Below are 19,967 nucleotides of genomic sequence, written 5' to 3'. Positions count from 1 at the left end.
AGATCTTGGATTTTGCACACGATAAACTAACACAGGCTTGAGTTTAAAGTCACCTTCTTCATTGCCTCCTAATAAAAGCGTAAGACGATCTTTAGATATTTTGTATCCTGGTTGAGATGCTTCAGTTTTAGCTAGGAAAGTTTTTGTTGGCATACACTTACAAAAGAGACCAGTTTTATCGACATTGAATATTTGACGATCATCATAATCACCATCCTGAATTATTCTTTGCAATTCTGCAGGAAACTTGGTTGCAGAATCTTAGCAGATTCCGCAGTTATTCTTACATTATGCAGTCTCCAGCTTGATTTTAAAAATGGTCAAACCATCCTAAACTCACAGTAAAGCTTCAAAATTCCTCTTGAAATTTAGTCTCTTTCAATGATGTAAAAATATTAAGAGCTACTGCCTGAATATTCCTTGTACTTGTAGCAGTAGCAACTTTTCCTTGTTCTTTGTATTCTTTGCTCTTATTTAATATAGTCTGACCTGTAGACTCACTGTATCCCAGGTCTCACACAATCATTGTATTACTAGTGCCACTTTCATGTCCTCTTAATGACTTCCAGCTTTTCCTGTAACGTAATTACTTTTCTTCTCTTTCTATTATTGCCACTTTCTTTATCAGTCTTTCTCTTTTCCATATCAGGGATTGAATATAATAAAGCCTTATAGGTATCTAAATTAAAGCAAATTATTTTGCTTTAATTTAGATAATAGATAATAGAAAAGTGATGGAGCAAGAGAACAGTGTTTGCACATGTGCTTGCGATGATAGCTTTTGCGTCAACTGCCTAGTATCGCCAGCCACTATCTGCAGTACTGCCACTGCATTGACAAGTGCCGCCGCTCGCTGCAGATTGGCAATGAAAAAATATAACAAACGAAATATAAAATTATTAAAATATAAAAAACAAAAACATAATGTAAAGAAATTGCATTAATTGATTAATCACTTGCTTAAAGCAAGAAATAGTATAATTTCACGCAATCGTGCTAACTGATTACCATGCACACCAAATTTGCATTAAGCGAGGTTTTCCTGAATAAATGTAAAAAAAAATTATATCCCCTAAAGACTTTTTTGCATATCCCTGGGGGTATTTGGGAAATATGGTGTTAGAGCGTGCTCTTTCCAACAAATATGGGTGTTGTGATAATTTCATTAGCTCTTGTGTAGACATTATTTAAGTGAGAGGGTATTAGAAATTCAAAAATGGTTAGCAAAAATCAAATCATTTTAGAAAGAAGTATGACTGGTGAAGCATGGTGCTTCTAATATGACATGTAAACAAACACGACAAAGAATGGAATGGCAAATGCCAACATCGTCAAGGCAGCACAACTCAAAACAATGCTGAGCATTTTTTTCAGCATTCATGGAAATGTTCGTAAGGAATATGTTCCAGAGAGCAAATCCAGAGAGTCTATATCTTGGCGTCATGCAATGTCTGAATCAACACAAGATGAGTGGAGGAGGGAAGCAGTATTGGACAAACAGCTGGCTGTTGCTGAATGACAATGCACCTACACAATGTGCATTAAATGCAAAACAGTTTTTTACTTCCAAATCCATCACAGTGATCAAACAACTGCCATATTCACAAGGAACCAGTGGACTTTTCTTGGTTTCAAAAATTGAAAACAAAATCCAGACAATGCCAGTTTGATTCAGTGAAGATCTTCCAGAAGAGAGTGAAATAATGCTGAGTGAATGCTATACCTACAAACACCTTCCAGCAGATGTCTCGAAAATGTGTATCAACGATGTAAATTTTGTGTTAAGGGGGTGATTACATTGAAAATAAATAAATCATTCAACTTCCTGCAGTTTTTTTTTTTTATTTAAGAATCCTGTCTTATTTTCTGATCGTATTTATTATTATTTTTTTTTGCGTAAAAATTATTACATGATTAAATTTTCCTTCATGTTATTGCCTTTTAAAAGTAAAATTTAAAACATTTTACATCTTTTTTCTATTTGCACATCCAGGGTTGTAATTCTTCTTCTCAACTCCTATATTAACTTGAAGGCTCTGAACTAATATATCACCACCAATACGGATCGTGTTCTTCTCACCAATGAACATGAAAAAAAACATGAAAAAGAACATGAAACAAAAGATACAAGTGGATGGAACTGATATAGAAAATGTAGAACAATTCACATATTCATCATCATCAAATTCCTGCCAAGTACCCTCAAGGGGTGTACAGGATATGATAAGAATTTAGGATATTGTAGATAGGAAGTTAGTAATGATGCAAATTTTTTATGTAGTACTAACTTCCTATCTACAATTTTCCTCCAAATCAGTCTGTTACTTGTCAAGACTCCAACATTATCAGATCTTATATTTCTATCATCTAAGGCACTTTGTACCGTATCAATCCACCCATATCTTGGTCTTCCTCTGGGTCGTTTCTCTGCCAACCTGGAGGAGAACACTTGTTTTGCTAATCTTTCCTCGCCCATTCCGTTTAAGTGACCATACCACCTGAGATTAGCTCTGCTAACACATTCCTGGATGCTGACAACATCAAGTTCTTTCCTAATATCCTTGTTTTTAACATGATATTGCCATTGATGCCATCTATTCATGCCCCTTAATCTTTCTCAGGGCTCTCATATCTGTGGTCTCTAGTCTTCGATCAAGTGCTCTACCTCTGACCTAGCTCCCAGATCCATAAGTTAAAACTAGTTAGAACACTGTCTTGTATACAGCTAATTTAGTGTTCTGACTAATTTCTCTCCTATTCCATATTAATTTATTCAACTGACTTCCTACCATACCAGCTTTGTTGATTCTGTTGTCTATTTCCATATTTAATTTACCATCTTCACTAAAAATCGTGAATAAGTTGCTGAAATGTTTTACTTGTTCCACAGGTTCTCCATTCACAACGCAGTTGACATTTTCAATGATTCTGCCTATTTTCATTGTCTTTGTCTTTTTATTGCTGACCTTCATACCATATCTATTACACCAGCTATTCAATTTAGTCAGAGAATCTTGCAGACTTGTAGCGGATTTATTTAGAAGTATAACATCGTCTGCATAAAGCAAAGAGCTGACATTAACATCTATTTTGATTCTTTAAAGATACTTGTGACATTAGGATTATAAAATATATACACGTTTACACAAGAATATTATTTAATTTGCCAAATATTTCTGTATGAATATTCAGACTGAAATATTTGGCAAATTAAATAATATTCTTGTGTAAACATGTATATATATTTTATAATCTCCAAATTTGATAGCAGATTTAATACCACTTTCCTTCATAATGCTATCCATATAGATAATGAATAACAGAGGGGATAATGTACATCCTTGTCTCACACCAGATTTAACATTAAAACCATCTTCCTGTACTTCCTTCAATTCTAACTGCTCATTTACAACTCAAATAAAGACGAAGTATTGCTTGATATAATGCCCCATTGACACCATATAATGTAGCATATTGAATAGCTTCTCTTTCTCTTGGCACCTTGTCACATGCCTTTTCCAGATCGACAAAACTTAAATACAGATCTTTGTTATATTCCCATGATTTCTCGACTATTTGTCGTAAAGTGAAGATCTGATCCTGACAGCCTCTATTTGGCCTGAATCCAGCTTGTTCTTCACCAAGCTTTTCTTCCACAATTCTTCTCAACCGTTTCTCAAGTATACTAGCATAAATCTTACCAGGAACACTCAGTAGGGAAATACCTCTGTAACTCTCACATTCAGTTTTTATTTCCCTTTTTATATATGGGTACTATGAGAGCTCTACTCCAATCATCGGGAATTCGTCCCCTCTGTCCACGCCTTCTGAATTATGCAGTGCCGCCACTGTAAGAACTGTAAGACTTTCAGTGGCTGCACTGCATAGTTCATAGACTTTCAGGTCAAACATCATCTACTCCTGCTGCCTTTCCACATTTCAAGCCTTTGATGGCTTTTTCTACTTCAAGTATGGATATGTATTCTGACTGTATTCATGTTGAGTGTTTTTTACCACTGTGCTATCACTGTTTGTTTCATTTAGTAATTTTTCGAAGAAATTACTCCGTACTTCAAGGATATGTTTTTTTTTTCCTCTTGTTTTCATGTAACCTTTATCATCTCTAACTCCTTTTACAGCAGCTTCTTCAACAACCGCCACAATATTTTGCCACCTTCTTGATAATTATTTTCTATATTCTTGCCGAAGTCCTCCCATGACTTTTGTTTAGTTAGTTTTACACAGTGTTTAGCTTTCTTACATTTGTCTCTGTATTCTCTAAGAGAATACAGAGACAAATGTAAGAAACTAACCAGTCCATGTCACAAGCTGACTTATTTGCTAGGAATTTTTGATATGCTTTCTTCTTTTCCTTCACTGTCTCTTTTACTTCCTGTGTTCACCATGGAGTTCTGATTTTTCTATCCTTGCAGACAACCTCACCACATGCCTCTCTGGCTGAATCAATCAGGGTCTTCTTCAAGGTTTGTCACTAAATCTCCAAGGTTTGGTTCCTGTTCTCAAACCCTTTCATTTTTTCTTCATTAATCTTTTTGTATTTTAGTCTACAGTTCACATATGAGAGCTGCTCAACTTTTATTCGCTTTAAAACTTTCTTACATGTTATTCTTTTCAATATGAAATTCAATTTTATCCTGCTCAAGACTAAATAGTGATCACTTCCAATTTCAAATCCTCTGTACACTCTGGTGTCCTGCACCAGGGAGAAAACATCACTATCAATAATAATATAGTCAATGAGACTTTTGTTATTCATTGCCTCTTCTCCCCATGTGAATTGGTGCACATTTTTAAGTTGGAACATGGTGTTAGTAATAACCAGTCCATGTCCTGAGCAGAAATCCAACAGGTATTTGCCATTATTATTAACTTTTCTCTTTTCTCCAAATTTTTTCAAATATTTTTGTTTGTCTGACAATCACTTCCTACTCTGCTATTTAGATCCCCCAACAAGGACCAACTTTTTCTTTTTCATTGTGTCAGTAGCTTTCTCTAGAGCCTAAAAAAATTCTTCCACTTCTACCTTAGTAGAGCCTATTCACATATTTAGGAAGTAAAATGACATGATTTGAAATGTAAAAAAGAAATAAAGATCAAGATTGCAAAGGGAAGAACAAATCTGAAGGTCATGGATAACATCTGGAAAAGTAAAGTGATCAGCCTGCAAACAAAACTAACAGTACTGGAAACATACATCTTCAGTAGCATACTGTATTGTATGGATCTGAAATGTGGGTATAATAAATAAGGAATCAAGAAAAAGAATTTTGGCATTTGAAAGAACTTGTCACAGGAAAATTCTAAGAATAGGATGGGTACAGGAAATCTGCAATTATTTGGACACATCTGTAGAATGAGTGAGGACCGGAAGATAAAGACATTCATGTCTGGTATTATGGCATTGCAGTATAAAGGTGTAAACAGAAGAGGTATACCATACAGAGAATGGATAGATGACATAAAGGACTGGTGTGAAATTGGTTTACAGAAAATGCGACACTGTGCACTGGACAAAAAAAAAAAAAAAAAAGGTGGAAGAAGATAGTGAATGGGGCATCAGACACCAATGGGCAGTGAGCCCATGGTTTGTGATGATGACGATGATGAATATGGATCCATCACTGCCAATAAACATAGGGAATCTACTTACATCACACATCTCTGGGCAAACACCATGGAAAAATCTCAAGTGAAAGTCCTTGATATTTCCAAAGATTTTGACTAGGCCTGACACAAAGGTCTATTAAGTAAACTCAGATAATTTGGTTTGCTCCCCCCCCCCTCCCCAAATTCTGCAATTGGGTTACCAGCTTTCTGACTGGCCACTTGCTTTGAGTGATAGTAGATGGCACTTTATCTTCTAACTATATAACTAACGCTGGAGTCCCACAAGACTTTACTCTTTTGCTCACCCTCTTCCTTCTATATATAAAAGATCTACTCCAGCTCTGACTGCCAATCCAACACACAGTTTTGTTGGTGACAGCATGTAGCACTCCTTTTCATTTAACAAAGCTTACAATGCACAAATCACCACAACCTACAGAACCTTAACCACCTTAAATTCTGATCTTTAAAACCTTGTCAATTTCATTGCTAGTAAAAACACAGCTCTACTTTATTTTCCACAAAAAATCCTTTTCATGCAGTCTTACTTTTGCTGACACCCAAATCTCTATTCATAATGAGATTTACCTTCCTGGGATAATATCTCAAATTTCTCTTTACACAAGCATATTACAAATACTGCCTCCTACACATCCAAAAATTGGGTTTTCTCTTTCACTAAAGAGTATTTCACTCAAGGTATTGCTTTAACTCCAAACAACTCTTAATCCTATAAAAATCAGAAATCTGTCAGACTATTGAACATGCTCTCACATCTGGAGCAGTGTTTTAAGAGCATTAAGGGCTTGCTAAAAATACTGAATTCTATACAGAAAAGGACAATTATATTGATTAATGATCCTCTTCTCTCATGAATACACTCCACTTACTTTCATACATGTATTCAGTTTCCTCTGCTTTCATATTCTATAAATACTTCTATATTTCTATGGCCACTGTTCATCAGAAACAGCATCAGTAATTCTCCCATCCTCTGTTAAATCTATTCAAATGTATGCAGCATTTAATCAACACTCTTTCACAGTTCAACTCCAAACCAAAAAAGAACAAATTTCCTCACCTTCTTCATTCATCTCTTCTACTGCTCTCCTTGGGAAATTCTTCCACTAGATGTGTTTTCCAAGGAATACCATCGAGAGCTCTTTAATCCAAATGTGAACACATTCCTACTTGCCCATCCACAGTCCTAGTGTAATATAGGTTGACTAACCTCTCATGCATATATTCTCCACAAAAAAAAAAAAAAAAAAATACAATATTTATATATGATTTATGTACATAAATCATATATACATAATATATATAAATATTATATACAATGTACATAAATCATAGATCAGATATAATATTTACATGTGATCTATGACTTATCAATAAATTTTTTCATCCAGATTACTTTAGAATGATTCCTCTTCATTTATTTATCTCAGTACAATTTATCACAGCCTATGACTTAAGTTTTATCAAGCCAGTAAACATCGCTCATAAGAATCTGTTTTTCAGATGCATTGAGAATTTGAAAATTTAGAATTCTGATGGTTGTATGATATCCTAGTTTGAAAGTGAGAGTAAAGGTGATTCCTACATCCAGCTTTATTTTTTTAACTAAAAAAAAAAAAAAAGCATTATGTATGCATTTAGACATTGCATATGCAGCCACTGTTGCCTTTCCTCTCTCTTAACTTGACATTGTTACAAAGAAGTTTGTAGCTAATTTCAACACTATTCTAGAACAGTCCAGATTTGTTAAGATTTCTTGTAACAAATGTAACTTGCATGTCCATAAATATGTTTCATCAGTTCATCAACACCATTCATTCATCAGTTTCTGGCAGTTATGCAGGAAACTAATGAGGGTAGGAACTTGGATGTGATTGTGAACAGGGAGTTGAAATTTAGAGGGCATATTGTGAAGGTAATCAAAACAGCACATCATATTAAGTGATTGTTGAGGAACACACTAACAAGTAGGGATAGAGAAGTTATTGTTCTCCTATATAACACTTTAATAAGGCAACATCTGGACTCCTGAATTCTGTGGGGATGAAGAAGTTGTGGAGAGGATCCAGAGGAGAATGATAAAGATTGTGGCAGGTCTGTGGAATGCTCCCAACAAGAACAGGTAGGCTTCAAAAATTAGCTGATAGGCAAAAATGAGGAGACGTGATAGAAGCATTCAAGTTATTAAAGAGAGTTTTATAGGATTGATGCTGAAGACTGTTTTCAGTAGATGACAAGAAGGGAGAGAACAAGGGGTCACCAGAGGAAAGTGAGTAATAGTGTGGTTAGTAATGATGTTAGGACTAGATTTTGTGCTTGGAGGCTGGTGAATGGGTGGAATGGGCTGTCAGAAGTGGTTGTCGGTGTTTCATCAGTGAATGAGTTCGAGGAGAGGTATGATAGGTATTGTGTGAATGATGGCTAGTGTATGAATAACGAATCTCCCACAATGAGTCTTTTGACTCCATGGAGATACTTGTACAATAATAATAATAAATAATCTTCTGCACTGTGAATAGCCAGTCCAACTAAAATACAAAACACACACATACATATATACATATGACAGAGATAGAAAGAATGTCCTTGGTAGACATCATCATCATCATCAAATTCCTGCCATGTACCCTCAAGGGGTGTACAGGATATGACAGTACTACATGAAAAAATTACATCATTACTAACTTCCTATCTACAATTTTTATCCAAATCAGTCTGTTACTTGTCAAGACTCCAACATTATCAAATCTTATATTTCTATCGTCTAAGGCACTTTGTACCGTATCAATCCACCAATATCTTGGTCTTCCTCTGGGTCGTTTTCCTGCCAACCTGGCAGAGAACACTTGTTTTGCTAATCTTTCCTCTCCCATTCTATTTAAATGACCATACCACCTGAGATTAGCTCTGCTAACACATTCCTGGATGCTGACAATGTCAAGTTCTTTCCTAATATCCTCATTTTTAATATGATATTGCCATTGATGCCATCTGTTCATGCCTCTAATCTTTCTCAGGACTCTCATATCTGTGGTCTCTAGTCTTTGGTCAAGTGTTTTACTTCTGACCCAGCACTCAAATCCATAAGTTAAAACTGGTTTAAACACTGTCTTGTATACATCTAATTTAGTGTTCCGACTAATTTCTTTTTTATTCCATATGAATTTATTCAATTGACTTCCCACCATACCAGCTTTGCTGATTCTGTAGTCTATTTCTATATTTAATTTACCATCTTCGGTAAAAATCGTGCCTAAGTAGCTGAAATGTTTTACTTGTTCCACAGGTTCTCCATTCACAACACAATTGACACTTTCAATGATTCTGCCTATTTTCATTGTCTTTGTCTTTTTATTGCTGACCTTCATACCATATCTATTACACCAGCTATTCAATTTAGTCAGAGAATCTTGCAGACTTGTAGCGGATTTATTTAGAAGTATAACATCATCTGCATAAAGCAAAGAGCTGACATTAACATCTCCAATTTTGATATCATGTTTAATACCACTTTCCTTCATAATGTGATCCATATAGATAATGAATAACAGAGGGGATAATGTACATCCTTGTCTCACACCAGATTTAACATTAAACCATCTTCCTGTACTTCCTTCAATTCTAACTGTTGACTTACAACTCAAATAAAGACTAAGTATTGCTTGATATAATGCCCCATTGACACCATATAACTGCAGCGTATTGAATAGCTTCTCTCTTGGCACCTTGTCATATGCCTTTTCCAAATCGACAAAACTTAAATACAGATCTTTGTTATATTCCCATGCTTTCTCGACTATTTGTCGTAAAGTGAAGATCTGATCCTGACAGCCTCTATTTGGCCTGAATCCAGCTTGTTCTTCGCCAAGCTTTTCTTCCACAATACTTCTCAACCGTTTCTCAAGTATACTTGCTTAGATCTTGCCAGGAACACTCAGTAGGGAAATACCTCTGTAATTCTCACATTCAGTTTTATTTCCCTTTTTATATATGGGTACTATGAGAGCTCTACTCCAATCATCAGGAATTCGTCCCTCTGTCCAGGCTTTCTGAACTATGCAGTGCAGCCACTGTAAGACTCTTATACCACCATGCTTCAGCATTTCTGGTCGAATATCATCTACTCCTGCTGCCTTTCCACATTTCAAGCCTTTGATGGCTTTTTCTACTTCAAGTATGAATATGTAATCCTGACTGCATGCCTGGTCAGTGTTATTTATCACTGTGCTGTCATCACTGCTTGTTTCATTTAGCAGTTTTTCAAAGTAATTACTCCATACTTCAAGGATATCTTTTTCTCCTGTTTTCATGTCACCTTTATCATCTCTAATTCCTTTTACAGCACTCTTTCCTCCATTCCTAAGCTTCTTCAACAACCTCCAGAATATTTTGCCACCTTCTTGATATTTATTTTCTATATTCTTGCCAAAGTCCTCCCATGACTTTTGTTTAGCTAGTTTTTCACACTGTTTAGCTTTCTTACATTTGTCTCTGTATTCTGTAAGAGTAAAAGCTGACTTATTTGCCAGGAACTTTTGATATGCTTTCTTCTTTTCCTTCACTGCCTCTTTAACTTCCTGTGTCCACCAGGGAGTTCTGATTTTTTTTATCCTTGCACACAACCTCACCACATGCCTCTCTGGCAGAATCAATCAATGTTTTCTTCAGAGTTTGCCACTGAATCTCCAAGGTTTGATTCCTGTTCTCAAACTCTTTCATTTTTTCTTCAATAAACTTTGTGTATTTTAGTCTACAGTTCACATCTGAGAGCTGCTCAAATTTTATTCGCTTTAAAACTTTCTTACATGTTTTTCTTTTCAATATGAAATTCAATTTTATCCTGCTAAAGACTAAATAGTGATCACTTCCAATTTCAAATCCTCTGTACACTCTGGTGTCCTGCACCAGGGAGAAAACATCACTATCAACAATAACATAGTCAATGAGACTTTTCTTATTCCTAGCCTCTTCTCTCCATGTGAATTTGTGCACATTTTTATGTTGGAACATGGTGTTAGTAATAACAAGTCCATGTCCTGAGCAGAAATCCAACAGATATTTGCCATTATTATTAGCTTTGCTCTTTTCTCCAAATTTTCCCAAAAGATTTTTGTATGTCTCACAATCATTTCCTACTCTGCTATTTAGATCCCCAACAAGGACCAACTTTTCCTTTTTCATTGTGTCAGTTGCTTTTTCTAAAGCCTCAAAAAATTCCTCCACTTCTACCTTAGTAGAACCTTCTGTGGGACCATAGGCACAAATATGTCTCATTGTCCAGTTCCCCATTCTTATATTTGCCCACATTACTCTACTTGAGACTGACTGCCATTCAAGAAGATTAGCCTCGTATTTTGTGTTGAATACTATGGCTACTCCTTCTTTTCCTTGATTGTCATTGCCTGAATATAACATTTTGTATTTATTGCTCAGAAAGATCTCACCAGTTTTGGTGTTTTTTGTTTCAGTCACCCCTATTATGTCGATCTGGTACTTATCTAATTCCTCAGCTAGCTCCATTTCTTTGCCATTCAGGCTTCTTAGATTGATAGTACCGATCTTTAACTCTGGTGATGTTGAGTTGGGGTTTGTTTTCAGATTTGTTCCAGTAGCTGACTTTTCGCTGTTCGCCCTGGTTCCCTGGCGAAAACAACGGGGGGCCTTGTTTAACCGGGAAACGCCCCAGCCGGCATGAAATTTTGTCATGTTGTACCATCATTTTCTATTTTGGTTTAACCAATAAGAATACAATTTGGTCGGCTAAATCCCAAATTGCCAGCCCATCCTCGTTCGTTCAGTATCAAAGTAGATACCCAACAGGGTGCACCACGAGAAGGTGAGGATTGGACATTAGGTCAGAAGCCCTGGTCGGTTCTCCGCATTCCTTTAAAGGCTACGTGGAGGTCTCCTCTCAGTTATACAACTTTGACCCTTAAGCACCCCTTGGTAGACATGGGAAAAAAAACAGATATGTTGAAAGGTTGATATATAGTGGATAAAATGTAACATTCACAATATTATTATTATTCTTACGGGCAACTCCAGGGAGTCATTAGACTATCGAGGGAGGTCCCAAATCATATTCATCACAACTATTCGACATTCATACAGTATCTATCATACCTCGCCTTAAACTCATTCACTGTCACAGCATCCACCACAGACTCAGCGAGCGCATTCCACTCATTCACTACTCTAAAAGTAAAGAACCCAGCTCTAACACCTTTACTAACCACACTTTTGCCCAGTTTCCATGGATGTCCCCTAGTCCTCCCACAACCAGCCCTGTTCTCAAAAATATCTTCTGAATTAATTTTATAGAAACCCTTCGGTAATTTGAATGTCTCAATCATATCTCCCCTCCTCCGCCTATCAACCAATTTTTGCAACCCACAAATCCTCAACCTGTTCTCATACGGTTCATTCCACAGACCTGCTATCATCTTGGTCACTCGCCTCTGGATCCTCTCCACCTCCTCCCCATCAAGAAGAAACCTAGGTGACCAAATCTGAGCACAGTAGTCGAGATGAGGTCTTATCAAGGCTCGATACAGAGGAACAATAACCTGCTTGTCTCTGCTTGCCAACGTATTCTTCAGCAACCAAGTGATTTGATGAGCTGATTTGGCCACTTTTGCAATGTGTCCCCTAAATTTCAATTCCTTATCCACCAACACTCCTAAATCTCGTGCCTCATCAATTTCCTGGAGCACGGTTCCACCAATGCAGTAAACTGCCTCCAATCTTTTCACCCCAAAATGCATAACCTTACATTTTGCCACATTAAATTGACATCCATTCTCCCTAGCCCAGACCTCCAATCTATCCAAATCATCCTGCAAAATTTTGACGTCATCTGCATTCACTATTGCCCTACCCAACTTCGCATCATCCGCAAACAAATGAACTGTTCCTCTCAGATCCTTTCCTATATCATTTATGAACAAATTAAACAGCAGTGGTCCAAGAACAGATCCTTGTGGTACACCACTAGTCACAGGCTGTCTTGTGGACTCTACTCCTGAGTAAACCACTCTCTGATATCTCTCCGTCAACCACCCTCCTATCCATCTCACCAACCCTATGTCCATTCCCGTATGCTGCAATTTACTGATTAGAATTCCATGTGGTATCCTGTCAAAGGCCTTAGCAAGGTCCAGTAGAATCACTGTAAACCCATTACCCTTATCCAGTTCAGCCGTCACTGTGTTATAATACGTGAGCAAGTTACTGAGGCATGACCTACCCTTCACAAAACCATGCTGTCCCCGATACAGTATCCCATTTTCTTCTATCCAATCTTGTATTTTCCTCTTGATTATTTTCTCTAAGACCTTGATAATGATTCCTGTTATGCTGATAGGCCAGTGATTTTCAACAGCAGCCTTGGAACCACCTTTGTGCAGTGGAACTATTTTCCCCTCTTTCCACCCCCTTGGGACTGACCCAGTCCTGAGGCTCAAATTAAACAAAATGGTCAAGGGCACTGACAATTCTTTGGCCGCTTCACGTACGACACGAGCTGGTATACCATCCAATCCCACAGATGTATTGACATTGAGGTTCTGTAATAGACTAGTTACCTCTACTTCATTCATCACAATTCCAGTATAAGCTGTTGGTTCTTCCATTTCCGCAAAGTCACCACCTGGATGATATACTCTTGCAAAGTGCTCGCTCAGTAATTCCACAACATCGACTGATTCGGTTACCTCCCTACCCTCAGCATTTTTTAAGATCATTCTACCATGAGCATTTTTACTTTTACTTGCAACATATTGAAAAAACTGTTTGGGATTCTCTTTAGCCTGCATGGCCAATTTCCTTTCGTAATCTGCTTTTGCTTTTCTTATCACCCTTGTTACCATCCTGGCCTGAGCTTTATACTGTTCATGCACCTGATGGTCACCCTTCTCCTTAAATTCCCTCCACAATTGTTTCTTTTTTTGCAGCTCAAGCTTAATATCCTGGGAACTTCATCTGAAATATGTATGGAATGGGAATTCATGTACCTCCTTCAGTGGCAATGCATGGAAATGATACAAATTATATTTGATACTTTGAATATAGACAAATTTCTGATTGCATTCTCAAGGAGTGTACAGGATACTATTATGGAACTCCATGATAAGTTTACTCTATTACTCATCATCACCATCAAATTCCTGCCATGTACCCTCAAGGGGTGTACAGGATATGATAGTACTACATGAAAAATTTACATCATTACTAACTTCCTATCTACAATTTTCCTCCAAATCAGTCTGTTACTTGTCAAGATTCCAACATTATCAGATCTTATATTTCTATCGTCTAAAGCATTTTGTACCGTATCAATCCATCTATATCTTGGTCTTCCTCTGGGTCGTTTTGCTGCCAACCTGGCAGAGAACACTTGTTTTGCTAATCTTTCCTCGCCCATTCTGTTTAAGTGACCATACCACCTAAGATTAGCTCTGCTAACGCATTCCTGGATGCTGACAATGTCAAGTTCTTTCCTAATATCCTCGTTTTTAGTATGATATTGCCATTGATGCCATAGGATTGATGCTGAAGACTGTTTTCAGTAGATGACAAGAAGGGAGAGAACAAGGGGTCACCAGAGGAAAGTGAGTAATAGTGTGGTTAGTAATGATGTTAGGACTAGATTTTGTGCTTGGAGGCTGGTTAATGGGCGGAATGGGCTGTCAGAAGTGGTTGTCGGTGTTCCTCCAGTCAGTCTTATCTGTCAAGAGTTTAACACTGTCATATATTTTTGTCTACTAAAGCATCAATCCACTTCACTTCAATTTTGGTCATTCTATGAATTTTTTTTCCTGTCATTCCAGCATCAAACATCTATTCTGCTATTTGATTCTATTTATGTAATTCTGATTCTATTTAAGTAAACTTACCACCTTTGCTCAAACACTCCTGAATAATAACAATGTCAACTTCCTTCTTCTAATATCTTCATCATTAATATCAGTCTGTGATTGATGCAATCTGTTCATTCTCCTAATATTTCTCAAGCCTATCATATCTGTAGTCACTACTCTTTGATCGAATGTTTTATTTCTAACCAAACTGTCAGATCTGTAAGTTAAAATTGGTTTGAACACAGCCTTGTATACCGATAGTTCCTGTTCTTACTAATTTCTCTCATATTCCATATAAATTTACTCCCAACATATCAGGTTGGGGTGCTTAAAGGTCAAAGCTGTATAACTGAGAGGAGACCTCCATATAGCCTTTAAAAGAATGCAGAAAACCGACCAGTGCTTCTGACTTAAAATGTCCAAACCTCACCTTCTCAGGTAGATACCTAATGGGTGAACCACCTATTAGGTATCTACCTGCATACTTGAACAAACGTGGATGGGTTGACAGTTTGTGATTTAGCCAACCAAATTGTATTCTTATTATCTTAAATTGCAAGTAAAATTATGGTACAATATGACAAAATTTCATGCTGGCTGGCACATCGCTTGATTAAACAAGACCTCGTTGATTTTTCCGGGAAACCAGGGTGAACAGCAAAAAGTCAGCCATTGGAACAAATTCTGAACAACTAAACATCACTAGAGTTCAAGATTAGTACTATCAACATAAGAAGCCTGAATGGCAAAGAAATGGAACCAACACAAGAATTGGAAAAGTACCAAATTGACATAATAGGAGTGATTGAAAGAAAAAAGACAAATACTGGTGAGATCTTTCTGAGCAATAAATACAAAATGTTATATACAGGCAATAACAATTAAGGAAAAGAAGGAGTAGCTATAGTATTCAACACTAAACACAAGGATAAGCTTCTTGAATGGCAGGCAATAACAAGTAGAGTGATGTGGACAAATATCAGAATAGGGAACTGTACAATGAGACTTATTTGTGCCTATGGATCCAGATGGTTCTGCTAAGATAGAAGTGGAGAAATTTTTTGAGGCTTCAGAGAAAGCAACTGACACAATAAAAAATGAAAAGTTGGCTCTTGCTGGGGATCTAAATAGCAGAGTAGGAAATGATTGTTAGACATACAAAAAAATATTTTGGGAAAATTTGGAGAAAAGAGCAAAGCTAATAATAATGGCAAATACCTGTCAGATTTCTACTCAGGACATGGACTGGTTATGTTGGAATTTTGTTTTTATGATGGAATTATGTTAGTAATAACACAATGCTCCAAAATAAAAATGTATACAAATTCACATGGAAAGAAGAGGCAAGTAATAAGAAAAGTCTCATTTATTATGTTATTGTTGATAATGATATTTTCTCACTGGTGCAGGACACTAGAGTGTACAGAGGATTTGAAATTGTCTTGAGCAGGATAAAACTGAATTTCATATTGAAAAGAAAAACATGTAAGAAAGTTTTAAGTAAATAAAAGTTGAGCAGCTCTCAGATGTGAACTGTAGACTAAAATACACAAACATTATTCAAGAAAAAATGAAAGAAGTTGAGAACATGAACCAAACCTTGGAGATTTCCAGTGGCAAGCCCTGAAGAAAACACTGATTGATTCAGCCAGAGAGAGAGGCATGTAGTGAGGTTGTCTGCAAGGATAGAAAAATCAGAACTCCATGGTGGACACAGGAAGTTAAAGAGGCAGTGAAAGAAAAGAAGAAAGCATATCAAAAGTTCCTGGCAAATAAGTCAGCTTGTGCTCTTAGAGAATACAGAGACAAATGTAAGAAAAAAAACTAAACACTGTGTAAAACTAGCTAAAGCTAAACAAAAGTCATGGGATCACTTTGGCAAGAATATAGAAAATAAATATCACAAAGGTGGCAAGATATTCTGGAGGTGGTTGAAAAAGCTTAGAAATGGAGTGTTGTAAAAGGAATTAGAGATGATAAGGGTGATGCGAAAATTGGAGAAAAAGATATGTATGATGTATGGAGTAATTACTTTGAAAAATTACTACATGAAACAGTGACAGCACAGTAGTAAAAAACACTGAACAGGCATGCAATCAGGAATATATATCCATATTTGAAGTAGAAAAAGCCATGAAATGGAAAAAAAAGCCTGAAATGTGGAAAGGCACCTGGAGTAAATATTCAACTAGAAATACTCAAGTATGGATATAAAATCTTGCAGAAGCTGCACTGTATAGTTCAGAAGGCCTTGACAAAGGGATGGATTCCAGATGATTGGAGTAGAGCTCTCATAGTACTAAAATTACCTGCTGAGCATTCCTGGTAAGATTTATGCAAATATACTTGAGAAACGGTTGAAAAGGATTGTAGAAGGTAAGCATGCCAAATAGAGGCTATCAGGATCAGATTTTCACTTTAAGATAAATAGTTGAGAAATCGTGGGAATATAACAAAGATCTGTATTTAAGTTTTGTAGACCTGCAAAAGGCATATGACAAAAGTGCCAAGAGAAAAATTATTCAAAAAGCTACAGTTATATGGCGTCGATCAGGCATTATATCAAGCAATACTTAGTCATTATTTGAGTTGTAAGTGAGTAGTTAGAATTGAAGGAAGTACAGTAAGATGGTTTGATGTTAAATCTGGTGTCAGACAAGGATGTACATATAATAAGGATCTGTATTTAAGTTTTATAGAATTTAAGAAGGGAATATGCCAAGAGAAAATTCTATGATTATACATGAGATGTAATTCAAATGTAAATGGGACATTATACAGGCAATATATAGCCTATAATGTAAATCAGCTGTTAGAAGTGAAATAGATACTGGAAGACAGGATGATCATGTAAAAATCAGGTGTAAGACATGGAGGGAAGGGGAATTGTAATATCCACTATTATTCATAATCTACTTGGATCACATAATAAAGGGGAATGGAATTAACCTATTGAAATTAATATTAAAATATTCAAAAAATTAGATGCTACTAGCAGTGTTCATCATGATCTCATATTCAAATTCATTATTCATAATCTATATGGATCACATTATGAGAAGTGTGTCCTGATGTAAAAATCTCAGATTTGAAACTTAGATCTTTACTTTATACAAATGATGTTACAGGCTTAAAGAAATTCACTGCAAATCTTCAGAATTAACCAAATTGAGTAACTGCTGTAACAAACTTGGAATAAGAATTAGCAATAAAACACCATCTATGAAAAATATACGAATAATGAAAACAACTGTATTTTCAATGAAGTGCCTATAGAATAAGTAAAACATTTCAGCTATTTAGGCACAATGTTAATGCAGATGGAAAATTATACATGAAATAGATAACAGAATAAGGAAAACTGGTAAGGCAGGGAGCAAGTTGAATGAATTTATATTGTGTCAGAGAGAAATTAACAAAACACTAAATTAGCAGTATACAAGACATTCTTAAATCAATTTATGGATCTGAGAGTTGGATTAGGGAAAAAAAAAAAGCAGTTGATCAAAGAACTAGAGATCAGAGAGATGACAGTTCAAAGAAAAATTAATGGAGTGAAAACAAATGGCATCAATGAAAGAATCACATGCGAAATGAATATGTCAAAAAAGAATTTGACGTCATTATCATTCAAGAATGCACGAGAAGAGCTACTAAAAGAAGATATGGTCAACAAATTAGGGAAGAAAGGTGTAACAAAACAGACATTTGCAAAAAACTAGACAAATCCCCCCTCCCAGAGGAACACTAAGATCTAGATGCACAGAAGTTAGGTACCTAAGAAGACAAGAGTTAACAATACTGGTGACCTGACTATCAGCAGATTAACTGGAAAGAAAACTGGCAATAGTTAGTAATACTGTAAACACTACATCATCAAAATAGTTTGTACAATCTCATTATAAGATTTAATGAATTAATACAGCAAAGAGAAACGATAAAACATCAGTTTATTAGATCCTATATTTCATCTCTGTCAGAGAGACATTGTCAGGGATACAATCTCAAAATGGTATAAGAACACACAAAAAATAACTCAAAATAATAAGTAGAAGAAATCATAATAAAAGCCTAAAGTCCTATGAGGGGATTCCCTCTATGGGTACTGTTGATTAGCCTTAACTGTTTGGCAGGAGGCCTAATGATTAAAGTATCTCAGACTTGGAAAGTTTAACATTAAGATTAGGCTTGTTTAACAAATCTGCTGTTGATTCTAAGAAAAAAGATTTCAAGTTTATATTTGTTGCAGTGAGAAGCACAGATAGTTTTCTCTTCCATTTGATTCTGTGCAAGGTATTCAAAGCATGATCAGCTATATCAGATTGACCACAGTTATAATCTGTGTAATACTTTCAAACCTCATCTGAAGCTGGCTGCCCATATCTGCTCTCCTAAGGATCCAGTCCCTCTCCTCTCTGTTCCAGGTGTTTACAAGATTCCTTCTTGCAAATAATCTTATTATGGTCAAACTGAGAGCTCTGCCAACATCCACCTAGAACACAAGAAATACATCTGCCACCATGACTAAGAAGGGATCTCATATACAACTTGATGCTTTTAGTCTAATTTCTTCCACTTACTGTTTTGAGTTCTTTTGCGTGCTTATATAATTTGAGATTGTATTCCTGATATTGTCTTTGTCACAGAGATGAAATATAGGATCTAATAAATTTATATTTTTACTGTTCCTCTAGCTGTATTCATTCCATTAAACCTTATGAGATTAAACAGTACATGAGGATAAATGCTATTCTGTACATTCTTCAAGGATATATAATGAAACTAGATATTTCAATTTATTTGTGTTGATTCTACTAAAGGTAGTAGTAGAGAAGTAGAGATATTATTTGAATCAGAGAAAGCAATATAAAAAAAGAAAATTTGTTCTTGATGGAGAAACTAAACATCAAAAGAAATGAATCACAAATCCGGAATGAGAAATTTAGGAGAAAAGTTATGGTAAACTTAGAAAGACAAAAACTTGATTCTAATCACCAGCCATGTTTTCTAGGTCTTTTTTCAGTAAGTTTTCAAGTTGGCAAATCTTAGGTGAGAGTAAATAGTTTGCCTTCTGAAAAAAATTTTTTTTTCAAGTTAGGAAAATTAAGAATTCATAGATGGTGGATTTCTTTTTTTTTTTTTTTTTTTTTTTTTTTTTTGAACTATGGAAGGCAACTGCCATAGAAAAAATACATTTTAGAAAGTAATACTATTGCAAAACATGTAATAGATTTGGCATATGATAATAACAGTGATAAATGTTTTGTTTCACTGAATAACACACACAGTAATTTACCTATTATTATTTCTTCTTCTTCTTTCTCATCTGTTTCACTGTCTGATTCATTATCATCTTCACAATCATCAGCTCCACTGTTTTCTTCATCACTATCATCTTCAGATGAGGATAAATATGATTCAGCAGGAATCTGGTTAAACTGTTATGTAATAAAAGGAATA

The 19,967-nt window shown here is 35.8% G+C and overlaps 1 protein-coding gene across 4 annotated transcripts in view; it reads right to left on the bottom strand.

Annotated features, from left to right (window-relative positions):
• The window catches only part of LOC150098793 (uncharacterized), a 327,468-nt gene that overhangs the window by 288,254 nt on the left and 19,247 nt on the right, over positions 1 to 19,967 (bottom strand). For all 4 annotated transcript variants that reach the window (XM_090405506.1, XM_090405507.1, XM_090405504.1 and 1 more), the window contains exon 3: positions 19,804 to 19,945. In XM_090405506.1, the coding sequence (XP_090261632.1) occupies positions 19,804 to 19,945 (142 nt within the window). The remainder of the gene's footprint in view (positions 1 to 19,803; positions 19,946 to 19,967) is intronic.

Source organism: Typopeltis vanoorti, chromosome 15 (genome assembly GCF_054136105.1).
Source record: "Typopeltis vanoorti isolate ZY-2024b chromosome 15, IOZ_Tvanoo_1.0, whole genome shotgun sequence".
NCBI classification, from domain to species: domain Eukaryota; kingdom Metazoa; phylum Arthropoda; class Arachnida; order Uropygi; family Thelyphonidae; genus Typopeltis; species Typopeltis vanoorti.
The sequence above is the reverse complement of the archived record's forward strand: the minus strand, read 5'-3'. Positions and strand labels throughout refer to the sequence as shown.